Below are 21,012 nucleotides of genomic sequence, written 5' to 3' on the forward strand. Positions count from 1 at the left end.
CTTTTAACGCACCAGTAGTCGGGACCTTGGTTAACTGTCTCATCTGAAAGATAGCAACTCCTAAAGCACAGCGTCCCCACTCACCATTCTGAGGAACTGGTTTGGAATTTCTAGTCCAGAGGGAAGAGCACCACCTACTGATTCCCCAGCATTGCTCACAGCAGGAATTTGGATTTCTCTGGAGGGCTCCCACAGCAGTACTGAATGGGCCCAGCCTTGCTCAGCTTCCAACATCTGGCCAAGGGAGACTGTAAGGTGGCAATACCAGTGTTACCCTTTCCCTGAAAGAAGGGCAAACTGTTTTTACAGATCTCACAAGAATGAAGGCTGTGATTTTCAAAACCACAATACAAAGGCAAAAATGTCCTTAAACTGATTTTGCGTGTCCCTTCCAGTAATTAAGCTGAGCCAGATACAGTATGATCTCTACCCCGGGAAAGTAACTTTTTTTCCTTGTTCATCTGCTACAGAAGTGGATCATGTACAATAGAATCTGTTCCTCAGCCTTAGATATCTTGTGCAAATAAGACCAGACCAATTCATTTACTAAAAGAATACCAAGACTGACATAACCCTGATATACTCATTTATATTTCAGGTAATCACATCTTAAAGGATACAGTGTGCAAGACTATTGATTAGGTACAAATAAACATGTTTGACCTAGATTTTAGTCATTTGTCCAGGCGACAGAGTTTGCCACATCTGTCCATTCTGATCGTATTGGCAAGTAGATGCTGTTCGTATTAGTATAAGCCCATTAGCGAGTCAGCATTTGAAAAGCCTTTGATCTCCTACTGTGCTTTAAATCACTAGAAAGCTACACATATTTAGATGCAAATGTTTTTGTTTCTTTATGTTTAAAATATTTTATTTTCCCCTCCACATGGTGACATAAAAACATTTTTATATGTAAAGATACATTTAAAACCAAAACTGAAAGCCTCTGTACAGTTGGCTAACTTTTATTATTGACCTATCTTTACACTTTTGTAAAGGCAGATCATTTCAGTAGTTTGCTGAAATATTTAGTCCCTCAAAAGTTAGCTATTTCAAACAAGCTTTGCATGTTAAAGTCCAGGAGGAAAATAGTACTGTGTCATTTTAAATATAATGTGTCATTCCAAAAGTGAGCAATGATAGTGGTTTAAATAAAATGGCTTGAAAAATTGCTTTTACATAGAGATACATTGTACTGAGTAAACATATTAACATAGAGTACTGCGTAAACAGTGTATACATACTTTAGCTTCAGAACTCCATCTAGATGTACTGGATAATATATAAGATGAGGAGGCTGGTGGAACATGCAGGTCAGCCTTAACCAATCTCGTCATGATCTTGTCAATGGTGTTGGTAGACCAGTTGGTGGCACTTAACCCTCTGGGCAAGAATGCCCAAAGCAATACCCCAGCTGGGTGACCCAGGACACTGTGCTTTGACCTTCAGGTGAGATGTTAAACCAAGGTTCTGACTGCCTGTGGTCAGTAAAGGTTGTTAATTATGTGGTTCAGATATTAAATTTGATCAGGAAAAGTGCAATACATTTCTCTATCCTCTCATCTGTCTTCCTTCTGATGAGGCAGCTGTAGAGGAGCCTACATCCCATATCTCTATTCTATATGTCCCTATTCTATCTCCCTGTTTGAGTTATCAAAAAAAACAAAAGATCCTACACTTAGGGCGAACTCATTCTGTATGCTAAGGTGCTGTTGTTCCAGCCAAAGCCCTCTATGACCAGATGTGTTCATCATGATCAGACAGGTTCACTGTGTAAGTCTCCTCATTATATAACCAGCTTCACACAGGAGGAAACTTCCTCCTGTTTCTTCATTGGACACTCAGAAGGATTAGAATCTCCTTGAGTTGGAAAAGAACATAAGTTACAAATGAGAAAACTGGACAGAGTGGTAGTAAGCAGTTAATTGACCCTGAATCTCATCCAGCCGTTTCTTGCAAGAAACCAAGATATCAACTTCAACATGATGGCTGAGTAGGTGATGAATGACTCTTGTCGATAAGAGATCATACGGACTTGTCAACAGGTTTAATCAATCTGTTAAAATTGTATAAACCAGTCTTCCAGAATTGTGTTTAATTATTCCGGTGTTCAATCGGGGTGTCAAATGAATTGCTCCAGGTTTGCATTACTGGCACAGAGTTTTGACAAGGCAAAAACAGGCTATCCTCTAGAAAAGCAATTTAAATAATTTAGTTTTGAGATGTAACCTCCCTTAGATGTGATCACAGTAAACAAATTTAATAACATTTTTTAACTTGGAAAGATGGATACCTTTCGCAATTTCTCTTGAAATGTTTTTTTTTTTCGATTAAAAAAATGAATGTGCTCCCTCCCTTGTTATGTATCGGAAATACAATATGTAATAGTAGGACTCCTAAATTCATACAGAAAGGCACATGCGTACGTACCCAATTCTCCTAACTGACATATTTTAACATTCATGTCTTCTTATTTGTTCTGTTATCTGTCTGTTTGCTTTAAACCCCGGCACTCCTGTATCTTGGCATCCCCTTGAAGAAAATTTAACTTCATCATACTGTATAGTCTTAGAGATTTCGTGTATGCTGGTGATTCCCCTTAGACACTGTAGATTACGTGCTGGTGCTGTAATCGCATAATTACAACATAAACATGGCACTTAGTAAAAGGACTCGTGAAATATCAGAGGATGTAGCATTCCCCCACTTCTGTTTTCCATAATAATATGTTTACAGATTATTCTCCTTTCTCGTCAAGACATTAGAGAAATGAAGGGATGCATATTTTCGCAGTCACTTTAATGAGAATAGACTACCCGAAGGAGCAAGTGTGAGCCTCTCTCATCTTGAAGACGCCACTGTCTGCTCTGTCGCTCCTAGGCTGTGGGATGATCTCCCAGCTCAGGTCTGATCTTGCCTCTCAGTCGCCACTTTCAAATCCTGAGAACCTCTTCGGGGGGAAGTGGCAAACCCAGACAGTGCAGGAAGTGAACAGCAACGACGTGGACTGCACGAACTTCAAGGGATTCATTTAGGGTGGAGGAAATGAGACTCTCACAGAAACACACAGAAAGTTGTGGGCATCTGGAAGAGCTTTCCCAGCCACACGCTTGAGGCCCAACCTTTGGGCCCTTTAAAGGCACGTCAACGGGGCAAACCTTTAGTTTCAATCAGCTGCTCAGCTATCAAACGAGCTCGTCTGCGTCAGGTCTTACATTGTTCTGTTCCAGAGCACCTTGAGATGCTGTTTCTTAAATGGTGCTATTTAAACTGAACTATTATTAGACTATATAGAAAATATCATCATTGTCATGATAAATAGTAGATAGTAGATATTATTTGGAAAGTCCTTTTGTGGACACAAAATTGAGGAGTGGGGGAAATATTGTATTGTCTTACCAAATGAGTATATCTCCTTTATGTTATTGAAATATAATTCATAAAATGCTTTTAAAACCAACATATATTTTTGCAGTGAAGTACAGAACTTAATTACAGATGAGGTGCTTGACATTTCACATTGTTGTGAAAGTGGAATCCAAACCACATGTAGATATAAGAAACGAGATGTTGAATTTTTTTTGGCAACATAAGAAAGCACTGTGAAATGTACAGTATCTACCATGATCATGATCTGAGCCCTAGTAACTGATATATAACTAGCTAACGTGTTTCACTGGAAATACACAGGCATTTTCAAAGGTTTTTCCAATTTTAAAAAGGAGAGTATTCATTTGTGCAGCAACATCAAAGTCAACAGGTTAACTGTTGTTAACCAGGCTCTTGCTGTTGGGCCACTAGCCCACAGAATCAGGTTATTGCTCACAAAAGGCAGAGTACCACCGTCACCATCATGTACTGTCAAATCCATTCATAACATTGGCCCTGCTCTTCAAGAACTGCCATCTTAGCATTCACTGTACAGCAGTCCCCGTTCTTATAGATCAGCAGGAAGGGCGCTTACGTAACTTGCTGTGTGGCCTACTTCGAAAGGTACAAGTGGTGTGCACATTCCGCATATGGATTAGCCCGGTGTATGAGTCAGGACTGTTCTCTATGGTTACAGAATTCAGCACTTGGCTTTGAAGTGCGTCTCCAAGGGAGCAGAATATAAGCACACTGTCCACTTCCCCTAGGCCTGAGCAACACTGGTCTCGAAAAAAGGCTGCTAGTGAAGACGATTTAGGTGTTTACTGTACATTGACACCTTCAACGTGGGGAAGCAACTAAAAATGCGAACTGAATGTTAGAAGCCTTGATTAAATTTGGAGATAAGTCACTATTTTACTATTACCTGTCACATATTACCTGTTCATTGATTTCTCTGGTATGCTAAAATGTTACAGTGCATCGTAAGACCACATATAGAACATGGATTACGGTGTTAGTCACCAAGTTGCAAGCAAGGTATTAATGCTGTGTAATTAGGGCTTCGGGACAGGAACCAGTACAGAGCAGAACAAAAGAGTGATAAAGAGACACATTCCTGGGATTGAAGGAGACACTGCCAGGCTGAAAAAGCTGAGTCACAGATAAATGGGTTGTAAAAGTAGCAAAATGGGCTGCAAAACAGCAGCTACAAAAATTTCAAAAGAAATTCAGCGAAAAAGAAGACATTTGGGTTTCTGTGTCCTCTAACAAATCAGCACCTCGTTAAACCTCCAACTTTAATATTGAAATTAGTGTAAATGAGGACTGAAGGGTGGGATTTGGAAGGATACACTGCAGCACAGACATGAAAATGAGATGTTAGGATTTTGCTTTCTGCTTTGGGAAGGTGCAAAACTTTTGCATTGCAAAACCCAGTGATCAAGAGCTGTAATAAAGCACCCACCTTCCGAGACTGTCATTTGTCTCTACATGCATAGCAGCTATTGTGTATCACACGCTTATCTTTATTATTTTGCTATAACATATGCTGGTTAGATTTGAATTCCATCTTCCACTCTTTCCACAAGACATATGCTATATTGTGTTTGATGCTGTTATCTCTGCCCTTAGGTCTCTCAGCACATCAGTTTTGCATTTCCTTTTCTTGTGTCTTGATAACTTTGCTGCTCTTCCTCTGACTTCTGCAGTCAGTCCATTTTACTCTTCACGCAGTTCCACTTGCATGTCCTCCAGCCTCACCTCACCTCTGGGCCTTGAAAGAGGATCAGATGTCCATTACCAGTCAATCAGTCTTTTATCGCTATAGCTCTTTACAGACTTCACAATATTGCACAGCAGCTGCTGACCATGGGGGCACAGAGGAGAGGAAAACACACACTCCCAGTGGGAAGAAAGAAACCTCTGGGGGTCTCAGACCTGAGGGTCACCCCATCTTTGCAACCATACTAATACATATGATCACATCCACTGTTCCTAGACTGTGAATGTTACATAATGTGTGTAGCTATTAAGATGACTTAGGGCTCTTGCAAAGACATTGCCTCATCACAAGAAAATTTAGATTTCATGTACTGTATTATTTTGACCTGCACCTGTCTTGGCATAATGTTAAATTCCTAGCTGTGGTGTGATATTTCCCATCTGATGTTCAGAAATAAATCTCCCCAATCCTTTAGCGATGAAGAAATCATGATTAGGACATTACCACTATACTGACAGTAATCACCACATACACCAGGAATCACTCTCACTTTTTAGCCGCTGTCACTGTGACAGATTGCAGCATCACAGCCTCAGAGAAGCCCAGCTCAATGGCCCAATCAGTCTCCTTTCTGCGTCATCTCCTGCATGGCAGGTTTCTGTGACACTTTGAGCACTTCCAACTTGATCTGCCCTCTGCTAGATTGGTGCTCAGAGCTCCCCTCTACTATGACCTTGGCCTTAAAAGAACTACAGGACGCTGCTTGGAAACTAATATTTTGTCATCCTTTTACTTCCTTTGTTCCTTACTTTGCACTTTGTTCCATCACACAACTCCTAACGCTAAGCTTGCACTACTGAACAACAAGAACACAAGAACAGTTACAGATGTGGCCCATCTAGCCTGTTTGGTAGTTAGTAACTAATTGATCCAAATTGAGCTAATTAGCAAAAGCTCTCATCCAGCTGTTTCTTGAAAAAAGCCAGGACACTGACTTGTTCTGGCTGCGTAGTTTGCTTCTTAGTTTCTTTTAAACGTACTTCCTCTGGTTCGTGTTTCATGGTTCACTCTGAAGAGGCCCATTGTTTATTTGTGCCATAGTTTTTACATCCTTCCATTGCTTCACTGAGTTTTATCTGATGCTGTGGAAGAATGTGAAATCTGAGATTACGAGTGGTTTAACCTTAATGGTCTTACAGACTGGGTGTGTAATAATCAGAGTGAATAATCAGTAGTCCATTGCACCTGTTGCTGTTTATTTAAAACAAACCCTTAATAACATCATACACATTCTGTGCAATATGATACACTTTGAGAGACCACACTGCGAGGAATAAATACGGAAAAGCTCTTGCTGACATGGTTCTGGTGACTTAATTTCTCGGATAAGCAGCAGATCAGATTTTAAACCCTTGCTTAAGAGCCCAAGTCACCAGCCACAAGAGGAATTTTAAACCAGGAAATGACAGTACAAATTCAGCTGTTTTCTGGACTATTCCCTCCCCGCTTCCCCGCCTCTCCCGTGACTGACTGCCGTGTGCGTTTGGTCTCCCAGGGGTTCTACGTCTTTGCCGTGTATTTCATCATGCACAACCAGCTGTGCTGGCCCGTGAAGGCCAGTTACACCGTGGAGATGAACGGGCACGGCGGCCCCGGCTCCGGGTTCCAGGGCAGCGGCGCTCCAGCCGTGGGCGGGGAGATCAGCAAGTCCACGCAGAACCTCATCAGCGCCATGGAGGAGGTGAGCCCGCCCGCGAGGACTGCCCCGAACGGCACGCGGGGAGCAGCCGTCCGTGGGGCCTTTCCAGGCACCCTGTTGCCGATGAGGCTTGAATTCCGTTGCGTCCCCTCGGTCTCTGTTGGCCGGTCTGCGGAACCTCCCGCGAACGCAAAGGGAAAGGCTGTGTGCAACCCGGTCAATCCTCCTGCTCTCTGTATCTGTGACTCTCTGTGACTTGTGTTTCGGACCAGGATCAGCTGAGGGCTCCCAAGAGCTTGGCTGTCCCAGATTAGGAACAGGTAAAAGGTTTATCCCCTGCTGGAAGGAGAAGAAAAGAGGCACAAAGTTTCAGCTGTGGAGCCTTCTCCAGGTGTGGGAGAGAGAGGGAGAAACCCGCCGTTGATGAAGCATGGGAGAACAAAAGACAGGGCAGTTGAGGGGAGGCGGGGAGCAGGGGAGAGGGAGAATCAGCACTCAGGGGGAACTGCAAGAGGGGTGCGGAGTCAAAACCTGCAGATGAATAGAGAGGATTAGAAGGAGACGAGTCTGTCATTGAGAAAAGGGGGAAGCTGTGATCCTAGTTCCAGGATAATTTAAGGATTATTTTTTTTAATTGAAGGATTTCAGGATAATTATAATTCAGGATAATGACATGTTTCAGATGTCTTTCTGCAATAGGGGTTACGAAATCCCTCTGTGAGGACGCGAACGGAGAGATCAATGTGATCATGGCTGTTAGAGGTCAAATGGGAAACTTTGGGTTTGGAGAGATCCTTGATCCTCACAGCTCTGACATGTTCCCTGAAATGTTCTCCCAGTCTCCTTCCTGTCTCACCGAAGTTCCCGATTAGTTCCAAGATCAGTCCCCAGTGGACAGACATTAGCATCATAAATCCATAAGACCATTTACTCGTATGGAAGTGCATGTAAAACCGAGAACAGGAAGGCACTTCTTTGCCCCAAGGGTTGTGGGAATCCCAAACAAGCTTTCTAGCCACGTTGTTGAAACTGATACAATGGTTTCTTTCAAGAAATGGCAGAATTAGACCCTTTACCGAACATTTTTCAAATATTCTTTTTTGCAAAACTATGGAAAACTCCGCTTTTGGTGGGTTGGTAATTTGCGCCGCTGCCTCACAGCTATGTGATCCTGGGTTTGATTATGAACTGGGACACCTTCTGAGTTTTGCATGTTCCCCCCAAGTCTGTGTGGGCTTTTTCTAGGTGCAACAGTCTTCCATGTCTTTGGTCCAAAGGCATGCTGTCCACGTAGATTGGCGTCTCTAAAATTCACTCGTGTGAGGGAATGCATGAGGGTGTGTACAGTGTGAAGTACGGGCGTCCAGTCCGAGGTGTGGTCCTGTTTTGCACCCTGTACTTGCTAGGTTGGGTGTCAGTTTACTGCAATCCTCTAATGATAAAGCAGTTACAGAAAAAAATTAAATGGGAGCATTTAGAGTAATAGGTATCCATGCGCAAAATGTTTTAACAGGTAAAAACCTAAACCCCCCACCATCGTTATTTAATATATTTATTTTACTTCACATATCCTGACTGTATAAAACATATTTTTTCACCTGAGCCTTTCAGGCTGTTATCTGTTCAGAGGAGTGGATGTTGTGCACCAGACATAGTGCAAGAGGTCTGATTTTTTGCCTTGGCACAGACCCGGTTCACAGTAAAATCCAGTAATCCTGTTTTATTCATGAGAGCACATCTTAGGATTTAGAACTCAGACCTTTGGATCAGAAGTCTATTAGTGACGAAAAAAACCTTTTCAGCTCCAAACTGAGACGTGACAAATACGCGAGAGCAGCTCTGTGCTTGCTTCACAAATTGAACACTCTGTGCCAGTACCTGCTGAGATATCCAATTAGTTTAAATTTTGACATTGGGCAGCCCAATCACACACCTGCCTTTCTGGAGACTAGGGGATTTGGTCAATTACGAAAAGCTGATATTACACCTTTCAACTTCAGTAGGTGCAATCATGGTGCTTTATAACTGCAAATATAAAATCAGTAACCTATACTCTTCAGTGTTCTTAAACGTACATATTTAGATTTTAAGTGTGCTTTAAAAGTAAAACATTTAAATCCAAAATGACTAAATGTATACATTTAGTAAAACTGAAAAATAAAGTTTCAAGGCAAATTGTATATCTAAATAGCTAATACACCACTTATCATTTGTATGTTCATGTATTTGTGCCAATATATGTACACAAACATATTTATACACCCTCCCCATGTTTTTTACACTTCCTGTCCTTATCACAAACACAAAAATCATAAATTGCGATTTTGTACATTTACAGTACAAAGCCGTTCGATTATGTATATTTTATTATCGTAATTAATAGATATTCAGTGTGAACTATGGCTTTTGACCACAGAGTTTAGTGGTTTAGTATGTTCTGGTCAGCAAGTCAGCAAGTGCAAACTCATGCAGTAAATCTAAACTGGTTGGAGAGATTTGAAAGAACCCATTAGAATATTTCTGTTGTAATATAACCATAACAGGTTTTTGATAATGAGGTGATACTGTTCCTTGTCTTGTTTTCTCATTAAATGTCTAACGAAGTGTTTATATGCAACATGTAGATCTTCCATGAATTAAATGACGTGTGAAAGAGTGAGTGACAGTGTACTGTGATGAGCATGTGGCTGAGACTATGACATGAGGGACTCTGGCTTTGATTAAGCGGACTCATCCTGCGATGAACGTTTGATCTGGATTACTAGTCTAGCTGTGTGGCATCTGTCTCTCCAGAAGGCCACAACCTCCTTTTAGTAGCGGTTAACGTGAAAAAAATAACTGCAGGTATAATTGTGTTTCGATATAATTGTACATTTACCTGCCCCAGCAGTGCGTCCATTAGCCATGGATTTGTACAATGAAACACCACATGTTTCTCAGTGTGATTCAGAGTTCTTCCTCTTGTGAGGTGACTGGCAACTGTCATAGAAAAAGTGATTTCATTTAGTTGTGTTTCATTCACCTTTAATCATTTGATGCAGATTGAGATTCACAGTTTAGCCATGGTCAATTTGTATGTGTCTTTCTCTTTGTGCGTAATGCAGTGATGTCAAATTTATTTTTATTCCAAACCAAAATTCCTAACCAAGAAGACTCAAGATACAAAAACATAAACTGTCCAAAACGCCTATAATCCAGCAACTAGTAGTATGCACTTTGCTTTGCTTTGAATCTGTCTAAAGAAATGAATTTAATTATAACGTTTCAGATGTTTTTTATAATGTAGGCTCTACCCCAAGGACATTCATAGATTGAACTTTCATTCTACTAAATCAGCCACGGGAATCAACTGCAAGAAAATAATTTTAGAGAGAAATTACTTGCCAAGTGTCCAAACTCAAGGAGGAGAAAAAGGCCATCTGTTGGTACCACCCGCATGTGGGTATGAACAATTAGTACAGAGATTTATAACCAAAAGTCTGGCCTGAGTTCTCCACAAAGACTAGGGAAACTACACAAAAGTTCAAGAGTATGCCGACCACAAGGAACCCATCAGCCTCCAACTGAAAGAGTAGAGCGACAAACAGGAAGGTTCTGGAAGAAAAACTCCGCCAGGCACGTGTTGTATCCCATGTGAATATTGTGCATGTCAGTTTTGAAAGGGAAACTACTTAAGCTCCTTAAAAAAAGGCCTTAAACCCTTGTGTGTTCCCTCTGCTAAACACAACTACTGTAACCCCGGACAACCCACAGAAGCATGAAAAACGTATGCGCAGGCTGACAAGGGGAATCCAGGAAAGAAACGAAAAGCTGCAGTGTCATCAAAAAGCTGAAGAAAACAGAAAAGCAGATGGCCAGACAGGAAGGTGAACAATGGATAATCATCGGGTTAAGAAAATACTGGACTGCACCCCAAGAACTTTAACTCCTAAGCAAAGAACAATGTTCTCTGAAGCATCCTGGTGTTGCTGTCGCTAAGCATTTAAGGGTTTTTTAAGAAATGTCTGTGTTTTTGTTTTCTTCCTTAAAGTTGAACATGTCAATACAGGGCTGCTCTCTGGCCAGGCTAGTTGATTTATCCCCTTCACTCTTGGTAATTAGTCCATCATCCATTGTCCTGTTTGCCACAGTTCTCCTGGCAAGACAGCTCAGTTTAAGGGTCAGCATGGTCCCTGAGTGCTCCTTCAGTACGGTGCCGACAAGCACAGGGCTGTGAAGTGCTGAATGTACTGTCGTGGTTGGCGGACCCAGTCTTCACGGGCGAGGCGATGGCAGTGCGATAAAGTCCGTCGTTTGTGTGTCCAGGTGCCAGCGGACTGGGAGCGAACTTCACTGAGGCCTAGCAGCCAGGCCAGCAGCGCGTTCAAGCCGGGTCCACAGAACGGGAACGCCTGCAGTCCACAGGGGGGCTTCACCAACACCTCGCTGGTGGCCGATGAGGAATCGCAAGAATTCGATGACCTAATATTTGCCTTAAAGACCGGTAAGTGAGGGGCATGTTTCTGATCAATCCCTGTGAAAGTTCTCCAGGAGTATCCATCTACAGCATCCACACATCCCCAGCCTGAGCTCCAATCCTAAGGAGGATTATAACTCTTACCTATTAAAATTGCAAGTCTAAGCATATCCATATCCTTTAAGCTTCATCCAAAACCGTTAAAAAACCTTTATTCCATAGGATCTGTAGAAACCACAGAAAATCATTATTTTCCAGTATTTTCCATTATTCTCTAGTTATTCCTAGAGAATCTAAGGACAAGCGAATCCCTACATTAATAATAATAATTCCTCACACTTCTATAGTGCTTTGTTGGACACTCCACTCAAAGCGCTTTACAGGTAATGGGGATCCCCTCCACCACCACCAGTGTGCAGCCCCACCTGGATGATGCGACTGCAGCCAGAGTGCACCAGTACTCTCACCACACATCAGCACTCAGTGGGGAGGAGAGCAGAGTAATTAAGCCAGTTCAGAGATGGGGATTATTAGGAGGCCATGACTGGTAAAGGCCAATGAGCAACACCCCTACTCTTTTTCGGAGATTTTTAATGACCACAGAGAGTCTGGATCTCGTTAGGACATTAGTTATGTGGTGCTGTGGAGCCTTTATTACTCTCATGGTGTGCTGCATGGTGCTGAGAAATGTCTTTAAATAAAGACAAGATATGAAAAAACATAAATACAGACCATGGGATCTCTAGAATTCAGACACAGCTTTAAGAGATTCTAATTATTTTCTATACAGAACACCTATATGTTGCCCCTCAAACCAGATTGTTTCTAACAGCATTATCTTCAGTTTACCTTAACCCATTGCTTACCAAAATTCATATAGCAGGATTAAAAGCTCATGACTTGACGCGCTGTTTCTAAGTGGGCAAAATAAATAAGGAGTCAATTCTTATCTCTATAGCTGTATATAGTTATTGTACACTGGATTTCTGCTGCACTATCAGTATGTGGAGTTTTGATGATAAGTGTGGAAACACCACTGGAAGCATTGAACCAATTGCTTTGACTTCATTGTTGTGCTCTGCAGAAACACCAGCGGTTGATTCACTAACGTACTCAGTGCTGGGGCTGAGGGGTTAAGCGTGGTAGAATCCAATCATCAGTTTTATTCAAGAGCTGCTCATCTGGCAGCTGTAAGCACATTCTGCTGTGTAAGCAGTCTTTCCCCCCAGGTGTTGCAAACACAGTTTCTCTATATGGCTAGTTATTGTTATATCGAACTGCAACCCCAACTTTAACCACAGCCCAACAACAAGTGGCATTCTAAACACTGACACTGCACTAGTAGTTAACTCAAGGTCTGCTGCCATATATAAATACTACAAAAGACAGCAGACAAAATACTGTTCTGGTTATAGTATCATGAATGATTCTAGAAACATACACTGTAGGCCCAGTGCACCGCTATCTGTATGCTAACCCACACAGTAGCAGACTCAGGCACAGGTTCAGTCTATAATTATCTATCGGCTTGGCACACTCCCACCAATCTTTGATTTTCACTAATCCAACCCGGGAACTTACATTCATGATTCTAAAGCACAATCCTGTTTATTAATCCAGTGTAATGCATATCCAAAGCCCAAACGTGAGGTTAACCTTCTTCTCAGTACCTTTAATGCTGTCGGAAAGTGAATACTTCACGCTGTCAGATTAGCGGAGGGCAGGAGAGTGTCTTGGAATTGGCTATGCCCACACGTGCGTGCACGCACATCTTTGTCCCGGTCTGGCCCCCCATTAGATTCAGAATTAATGATCACTTGCATAGATCTCCACCGCCAGCTTAAACAGACTGTCAGCCGGGATGCCAGCCCTGGCACGAGAGCAGAGCCGGGTTGTGCCCTTGCAAAAGAGTGGGTTTTGACTACCTTCCAGGTGTGTGTTCATGTATGATGGTATCGGGGAAATACAGAGAGTCAGACCCTGGTCCTGGGAGAGAGCAAGTCCCTGCAAATGCACAGAAGCAAAGCATCCTATTTTTATAGGAATGAATGCTGAGCTAATACAGTTAAATTAAATATGTAAAAGTCTTGTTCTGCACCGCCAGTGAAATCCAGCAGCCTGCAACAAAGGCTGTGGCAGTGTTTTTAATGAGGCTTTAAGTGGTCGAGGAGATGGCACTGACGATTGCAGAGCCGGCGGCTCACAGACGGACTCGGTGTGTTGGTTGCAGGTTCCGGCCTCAACGCCAGTGACAACGAGTCGTGTCACGGGAGTCAGGATGGCGGCAGTGTGGCAAACTCCCAGATCGTAGAGCTGAGAAGGATCCCCATTGCCGACACGCATCTTTAACCCTCTTCTGATGAAAAACACAAATCAGTATTTTTATACTTGTACCGCTTCTGCACTAAACCATTGTTATCAGATAGTTCGCTATTAATTTTGTTTTCATTAGAGGTTTGATACCACATTGGTGACTTTTGTAACTAAATTAAATTGTGACAGTTCTTGAGGAAGACCGTTTTGAAAATGACTTACTTTAACTGGATGTAAATATTGTGTAGTATTTCTAGATCTTAGGCAAGTTTTCTTTAATACCACTGTTAAGTTTGTGTAACATTGTTAATAAATAATACATGAACTGTTTTGCATAGAACGTTTTCATTTGACTTCATTCTGCAGTCAGTACTTTGGAGGATTAAAGCAAAAGTTCAATCCTGCTTAATATGATACTACAGATTTCAGCGATAATCACAGCAGAGTATCATATCAAAATGCAGTGTGGTTTAGAAAAATTCCAATAGGGTTTTAAAGACTTCATTTTAATTTGTAATGATATTTTAGTTCAGTATATTTGTTGGTTGCTATTGTATTTTTTATCAACTTATTGAAATTAATCAGAGTATTCAGGAACAGAAAAGTACTCAACAGTTATCATCTGGGAAAATACTGTATCTTTGTTTAGTAATAATAATAATAAAAATAATAATAATAATAATTATTATTATTATTATTATTATTATTATTATTGCTTATATAGCGCTTTTCTGGACACTCCACTCAAAGCGCTTTACAGGTAATGGGGATCCCCTCCACCACCACCAGTAATAATGCTCAAGGTAAGTTTTCTAGTGCTTAACCATTTACTTAAACCATTTGATGTTAATTTAATTCACCTTGTTTTTAATTTTAAACTTGTAGTTTTATTTGCACGTGCACTACTGTGGTTAAATTGATCCTAGCAGTTTGCTTCACAGGCTGTTAAAAGAAATTACAAAATACATAATACAGTTAACACAACATCAACAAATAAAAAATATACATTTACAAACAAGTCAGAAGCTTTAAAAAATCCTCACAGCCACAGGGATGGCTTTAGGCCAGTGAAGGTTAGCAGTACACCTTGACTACTGACACAGTGAATAAAACAGAAAAGGGAAGAAGCCTTCTTCACAACAGGCACTCCAACAGAGGTGAATGGTGACAGTTGGGGTTTTCTTCTGGTAGGAACAGAGAGCTGAAACACTTTTCAGACAAAGTTTATTTGTTCTCTTACAGAACAGCCCTCACCTTACTGAGTTGACTATACAGTACAGTATATCAGCACCCAGCCTCAGTATTTCTCAGTCCCCAGTCCCCAGGAATTGAACCACAGTTTTCCCGTTTTAAAAAAAATCCTAGCATCTTTCTGAATCTTTGATGTGCAGTAGTACTCTCCATCTCAACGCAGCTGATGGCGAACTGCGATTTTCTTGTGGTTTGTTTCACAGAACATCGCTCTGTGCTACGAGCAGTTTGGTTCTGAGAGAGAAAACAGCTGTGTGACATTCTCCCACATGAAGTGAAACACTAGGGTCAGTTTATGAGTCAGCACACAGTTTAGCGTGAGGACTCAACCAGGACCAAGGTTAGCGATGGGCTGAATGATATATCTAGAATGGGTAATGTAACTAGGGTTAGCTTTAGAATTAGAAATGGGATGGCGTCTATAAGCAGAGCACAGATTGACGTGACAGTAACAGGTCAGGTTACGGGTTGAATTAAGAATAGATTTTGTTTTGTTTTTTTCAGAACAGGGAAAAAAAAGAGCTTAAGGATCCCATAACAGATTTTCAGAAGGCTGCATTCAGCGCTTGGGATTTTGATTTTTTTAACATTTTAACTGCCCATTGGATCAATAAAAACTAAACTTCTCCTTTTATTTCTCACTCAAGAGTAATGACATCATGACAGGCATTCTTTCAAATGAGTATCACCAAGAAATGACTCGCCCCCTGGTCTGTGGCTCATGGACACTGGGTTTGGAGACCCCAGGATTAAGAGATCAATGGTCAAAGCCTTCTCTCTAACAGGACGGGAACGATCCCAAGGTTTTTCCATGGCGATTCATGAAGAAAACGCTGTTCCCACTGCTAAGAGCTCCGCTCTGTTTTTGAAAAAGTTTCTAAAAGCAGGCTCATATTTGTATAAACTCTGTTTGGGATATCTGGTTTAACATTGTTTCTACATAAAGAGAAGCAATGGTGCCAATCTAAGGGCTGACCCACCAAGGAACATTGACAGCAATAGCTGTCTGCATGAATGGAGGTCTATCGAGACTTTGAGATACAGGTTAAAATATGTAAAACCTGCTGTAAAAAATGAAGCTTCCCCTTTAAATCTTCTCAGGTCATCTCATCTGAAAAACACTGTTTCAGCATGTGGGAGTTTCACTTTTTAGAGGGTATTCTATTGACTTACATGGAGAATAAAATGATTGTGAGGAAGGTGGTGAAATGGTGCTTTGTGGTTTTAAAAACCTATTTCCCTTTAACTCGTAAAAGCTGTAAAGAGCAGAGGGATTTGGATATTAAGGGAAAACAGTGGATGTCTGAAATGTGCTCCCAGATATTTATTTTCAACAAGGTGGGTAAACAAGAACTTTATCACCAGTAAGGTGAGACAAAGAATGAGAGACAGACAGGATATTGCTGTTTTTCAGTTACAGCTCAGTATGTGACCCCTTCTTTCTTCAGTTTCCTTTACACCAGTGATAACAGTTGGGCACAAGTGCAGTGTTCATGGAAACAATATTGCTTTTTTTTTTTGCAAATCTGCACTGGCTAACTAAAGCAAAAGGTCTTGGAAAAGCACAGTTTTCAGGAATGTTGGTGTTATAGGTGTCATGTGCTGACCAGATGGTCAGATTGAGCCCTGTTCAGCAAACAGAAACCAATTACCTTAACCAGCAACAGGGTGTACGCCACAGCAGCCCAATCCTGGCCAAAGCCCATGCTGTGTCCATATGTTTGGGCAGTGAATTAGGCTTAATAGGACTCAGTAATTTAAAAGTATTGTCTGCTGCCAGAATGTGATCTCCATGGGGTAAGGTCTCATTATTAACTTCCCTGGAAAACAATCGTGTTGTGAACATCTTCCAAGTGCGCTGCGCAAATTCCCCCCAAAACATCTGATGTCAGACTAGAGTCTCAGCTAAACCAAGTAATTCTCATGACAAGCAGAAAACTATATTATGTGGAGAAGGCAAATCCTCATAATGATACCTATTGCATTTGCAATGATATCTTTGTCATTTTCATTTTCTGGACATTTTGGAGAGTGCAGAACAGGTGCAGAAGAACTTATAAGGAATGAAAAGGCTTGGGCTCAGGCCTCATCCTCCTTCAGCCTATGACTTGCTGTGGTATTGTGTATTAAGGAGCCTTCCCATATTTCACCCTATTACTCCCGTGTAAGAGTGTTTTTTTTTAAAGAGTGCTTCCATTCCTAATTAAACATTTCACACGAGGGCTCACAGTATATAATAAGAATCAGCTGTACTTTGTAATTTTAATTTGACATTAATAGTTTCATAAACTAAAAATTAAGAATGTAATTTGTTGTTGAGTATGTCGCTGGGGCCCTGTCCTTCATCCTTTCGGTATTCATGTGGGGCAATTCTGTTTTTAAAGTTTTCCTTCATTGCTGGCATGTTCTCAGAGAGAGAGAGATTCTGCCACGAATCTGCCGTCTGTAAAGAATGGGACGTGTGAGTAATACCAAGCTGGATGATCACAATTTAAATGACAGGGGAAGGATTTGCGTAAGTGTTAGGAAATGTCAGGCTGCCTGCGTCAGTTGGAGAGTAAGCTGGCACTCTTCTCATTTTGTGGCACCAAAGGTCAGGATTAGTTGCAATTTTTGCTTCTGCTCTGGTATACAAAACAGGCGCAATGTTGCACAAGTTTTTCCCTTATACTGAGTGACACACTTTAATCAAAGGACACAATGACAAGGCACAAATATAGGGAAAACAGCTGCATGTCTGTTCATTTGCAGTGGAATTCATGAGCCGCATTGCTGTTCAACATTTTCAAAATTTGTTGCAAGTACAATATCAGACTGGGAGGAGCTTGTTTCTCAACTCCATAGACAGAGATGCTTCAGTATTTAAGGGATATTTTCCTGTGCAGTTTATGCACTTATAAATTTTTCCTTTGGTCTATAGACCCTTTCTACAAAAGAGATATTAATTTAAGATGTAAAACACTTGAAGGAAGTATAATTGAAAATGTACACTTTCTTCCACTTAATCTGAGTTGGGTCAGACAACATGGGTTTAACTATGGACTTTAAACAGCCATGATCTATTTCACCAGCCTCTCCGGTTGTCCAGCAGGGACCACAATATAATTAGTGTGCAGCTTCTAAATGCCATGTTTTTGTGAGCAAAAAAACAGGAGAAGAAAGAAGACCCAGAGCAAAACAAGGACCCAGGGACACAAGTGAAAATGAATATATGTGCACTGAGGACTGGCCACGAGATGCACTTTATTATATAAAGGCTTCTGGATGGGAACAAGCTACCCAGCTCTGTTATCGAGGCAGATACCCTTCAAGAGATGCAAGCTGGATTATCAATACGTTACTTCAGCAACTAGACAAGTAAAAGATGGACCTGCTGGAATAGCCACCCCTTGCAGCAATTCCCCTGATCAATTACTCTTCTCAGTCTGGCCACTATAAACCTCCGTGACACCAGAAGGAGGCTCGACAGCCAAAACGCCGTGTTTTTTTTTCCCTGTCTGCTGTTCAGTGTGGAATTAACCTCTACGTGTTCGTCTGCATTGGGAATGCTGAAAGCGATCAGTAGCTACTGGCTTCATGTGGGTTCTTGCAGATCACGCAGGCCTGCACTCTACAGCCTCTGGGTGCCTTCCAGAGAGGAGAAAACCACAGGAGGCCAGCTGTCATCGAGTACTTAGCCGTGAGTTATTATGGCTCCGCAACTTATAAATAGATCGGTGAACTGTTGTATTTTGATAAGCCATATGGAATCCTAGATATGTACCATATTCATTTGGGCAGGAACCAAAACAATATAATTGTTTCTTTTGCCTCCATTGCAGATTGTACTTTATGTTTTCTTGGCCTCTGCCACCCTACCAAACAGCTCCACCTCAACTGAACGCTTTACATGTGATTCACAAAACCCATACCCCCCTCATGGCTGCTAAGAGAATCTCTAGTCTTAGTGGAGAAGAAACAACATTTTCAAAATGATACCAAAACATTCCTACCTTCCTCTTAAAGCAGGCCTATTCTGATGTATTTCACAGTGCCAAAGTTTCAGTTTTAATACTTTACATCTGAATTTTAAGCATTTCTATAATTCCTGTCCGACTACTATAATCTCTTCTGATCATCACTTCTAAACGCATATGCACAAAGAAGAAAGATTATTATTATTATTATTATTATTATTATTATTATTATTATTATTATTATTACACCCCACCTGGGTGACACTCAGCAGCAACTGTGCTCTGGGAGCCTGACTAAACAGCAGATCAAGTAGAGAAGTGAGAAAGTTTACACCATTTATATTTCAGAAGGAGCCTTAGATCGGCGTAGAAGCCCTGAGTGGAATTTAGCCAGGACAGCGAGTTAACACCCTTACACCACTCACCAACACTGCTATGGGACCTTTAGTGACCGAGCAGTCGCGACCTTGATCGAATCTTTCATCTGAAGGACAGCACCTCCTACAACACAGTGCCCCCAGTCGTCACACTAGAGCAGTGGGGTGACATGTCAAGCCCACACCAGGGAGAAGCGCCCCCTACTGGAACACCAGCACTACTTACAGCAGCATCTGGGTGTCCCTGGAAGTCTCCCACCCTGCTGCTTGACCAACCCCGCTGAGCTTCTTGAGATCAGCCAGCCTTGGCTACCAGGTGGTAAAGCTACTGTCAACTGGAGGACAAAACTACTTTGAGGTCTTATGAATTTAAGGCTCAGAGCCAAATACTGTAACCCCCCCTTGTTGAACTTAACAATTCAAATTCTACTGCTCTCTCTCACTCAATTTTGTCATTTAACGTAATGTTTGGACGGGTCTGTTTATGCGCAGACATTCTTCTGGAAGGCGGAGAGGCAGGTGCCAGGTGCTGAGGGACCGAGTGACTCTACGTCTGCGAGACAGTGCGGATGTTCACCTGTCAAACCCTGGCTCACTGTACTAACCCCCAGGGCATTACGGAGCAGGAATAAGAACTTCTTCCCCGTTTATGGCCAGCCAGATAAGAAGGCCTGGGAGACTTCTGGCCAGTGCTGTGTATGTACTCTGCAAGTGATCTTCCTGTCAGACGCACTAACTTCCTGTCAGATTTTGTATCGACTTCACCTATAAGGCTCTGCATGGCCTGGCACCTCAGTACTTGTCTGAGCTGCTATCATCCTACTCCCCACCTTGCAACCTTCGCTCTTCTAACTCTGGTCTCCTGTCTGTCCTTCAAGCCCATCTACACTCTAGGGGTGACAGGGCCTTCTCCTGTTCTGCTCCCAAGCTCAGGAACTCTCTCCCCAAGGATGTCAGAGAGTCACCTTCTCAAACCTCCTTCAAATCTAGACTCAAATTCCTCTTCTTCAGAAGAGCCTTTACTTCACTGGTTCCATTATTTACCCCTCTGCTCCTACTGTATTCAGTACCTCCATCTACTGTCTCCTCTCGTTGTGTATTTTCTTTGTGTATATCTTGTGAATTGTTTTGGGTTTGTTGTCATTCTGTAAAGTGCTTTGAGAAGCTATTATTATTATCAACATCATCATCATCATTATGAAATTCACCTCACAGGTTTGAAGCTCCGTCCTGCAATTTCTTTTTGTTTTTTTTAAGTCCCAGCCCAACTCTATCCCCGGGACCTTCGCTCTCAAGCAGTCAGATCCACAAAAGTTAAATCCATGAATGATGAATCCTTGCTATGATGAAACCAAGTTGGTCGAATTAAGGAGCCTTAATTCAGAGTTGATACAAATTCGCAAATAGCTTGTTGCAGAACGTGGCTTAAAAATAGCATAAGCAACACCAGTGAACTTTAATGAATGTAAGACAGTTAAACCCACTTAATGCAGTGAAACTGTACACATGCACGAGGTAATACAGGCGGAAGCAAGGATGTGACTTTCAAACAGCAGATAGGTGGTACTGAACTAGAAGATGCAATATATAAGAAAGGTCTAGGAGGTCTCATCACTTTCCTTGACTAGACAGTGAGCTGAAGCGAAGAGAGAAGAGGCCAAGGAAGGCTTGAATATATTTCACGGGTGCAGAATTTAAATCCAGGGAGGTCATATTTCAATTATAAAATGTATCGGTTGGACTTCACTGTATTGGTTCAGTTTCGGTCACTGTGCTGCAAGAAATATTTTGCTGCTCTGGAGGCAGTATAAAGGAGAGCAATGTATTCCTGACCGGAGAGGGCTGTAAGACTAACGGCAGAGTCAGGG

General features: G+C 41.8%; 1 protein-coding gene across 2 annotated transcripts in view; it reads left to right on the forward strand.

Annotated features, from left to right (window-relative positions):
• The window catches only part of adgrv1 (adhesion G protein-coupled receptor V1), a 203,650-nt gene extending 189,761 nt beyond the window's left edge, over positions 1–13,889 (forward strand). For both annotated transcript variants that reach the window (XM_015360604.2, XM_015360609.2), the window contains 3 exons: positions 6,648–6,833; positions 11,097–11,274; positions 13,478–13,889. In XM_015360604.2, coding sequence (XP_015216090.2) covers positions 6,648–6,833; positions 11,097–11,274; positions 13,478–13,596 — 483 coding nt within the window. In that variant the 3' untranslated portion in view covers positions 13,597–13,889. The remainder of the gene's footprint in view (positions 1–6,647; positions 6,834–11,096; positions 11,275–13,477) is intronic.
• Positions 13,890–21,012: the final 7,123 nt, after the last annotated feature.

The sequence above is a fragment of the Lepisosteus oculatus genome, chromosome 3 (assembly GCF_040954835.1).
Source record: "Lepisosteus oculatus isolate fLepOcu1 chromosome 3, fLepOcu1.hap2, whole genome shotgun sequence".
In the NCBI taxonomy this organism is placed as follows: Eukaryota; Metazoa; Chordata; class Actinopteri; order Semionotiformes; family Lepisosteidae; genus Lepisosteus; species Lepisosteus oculatus.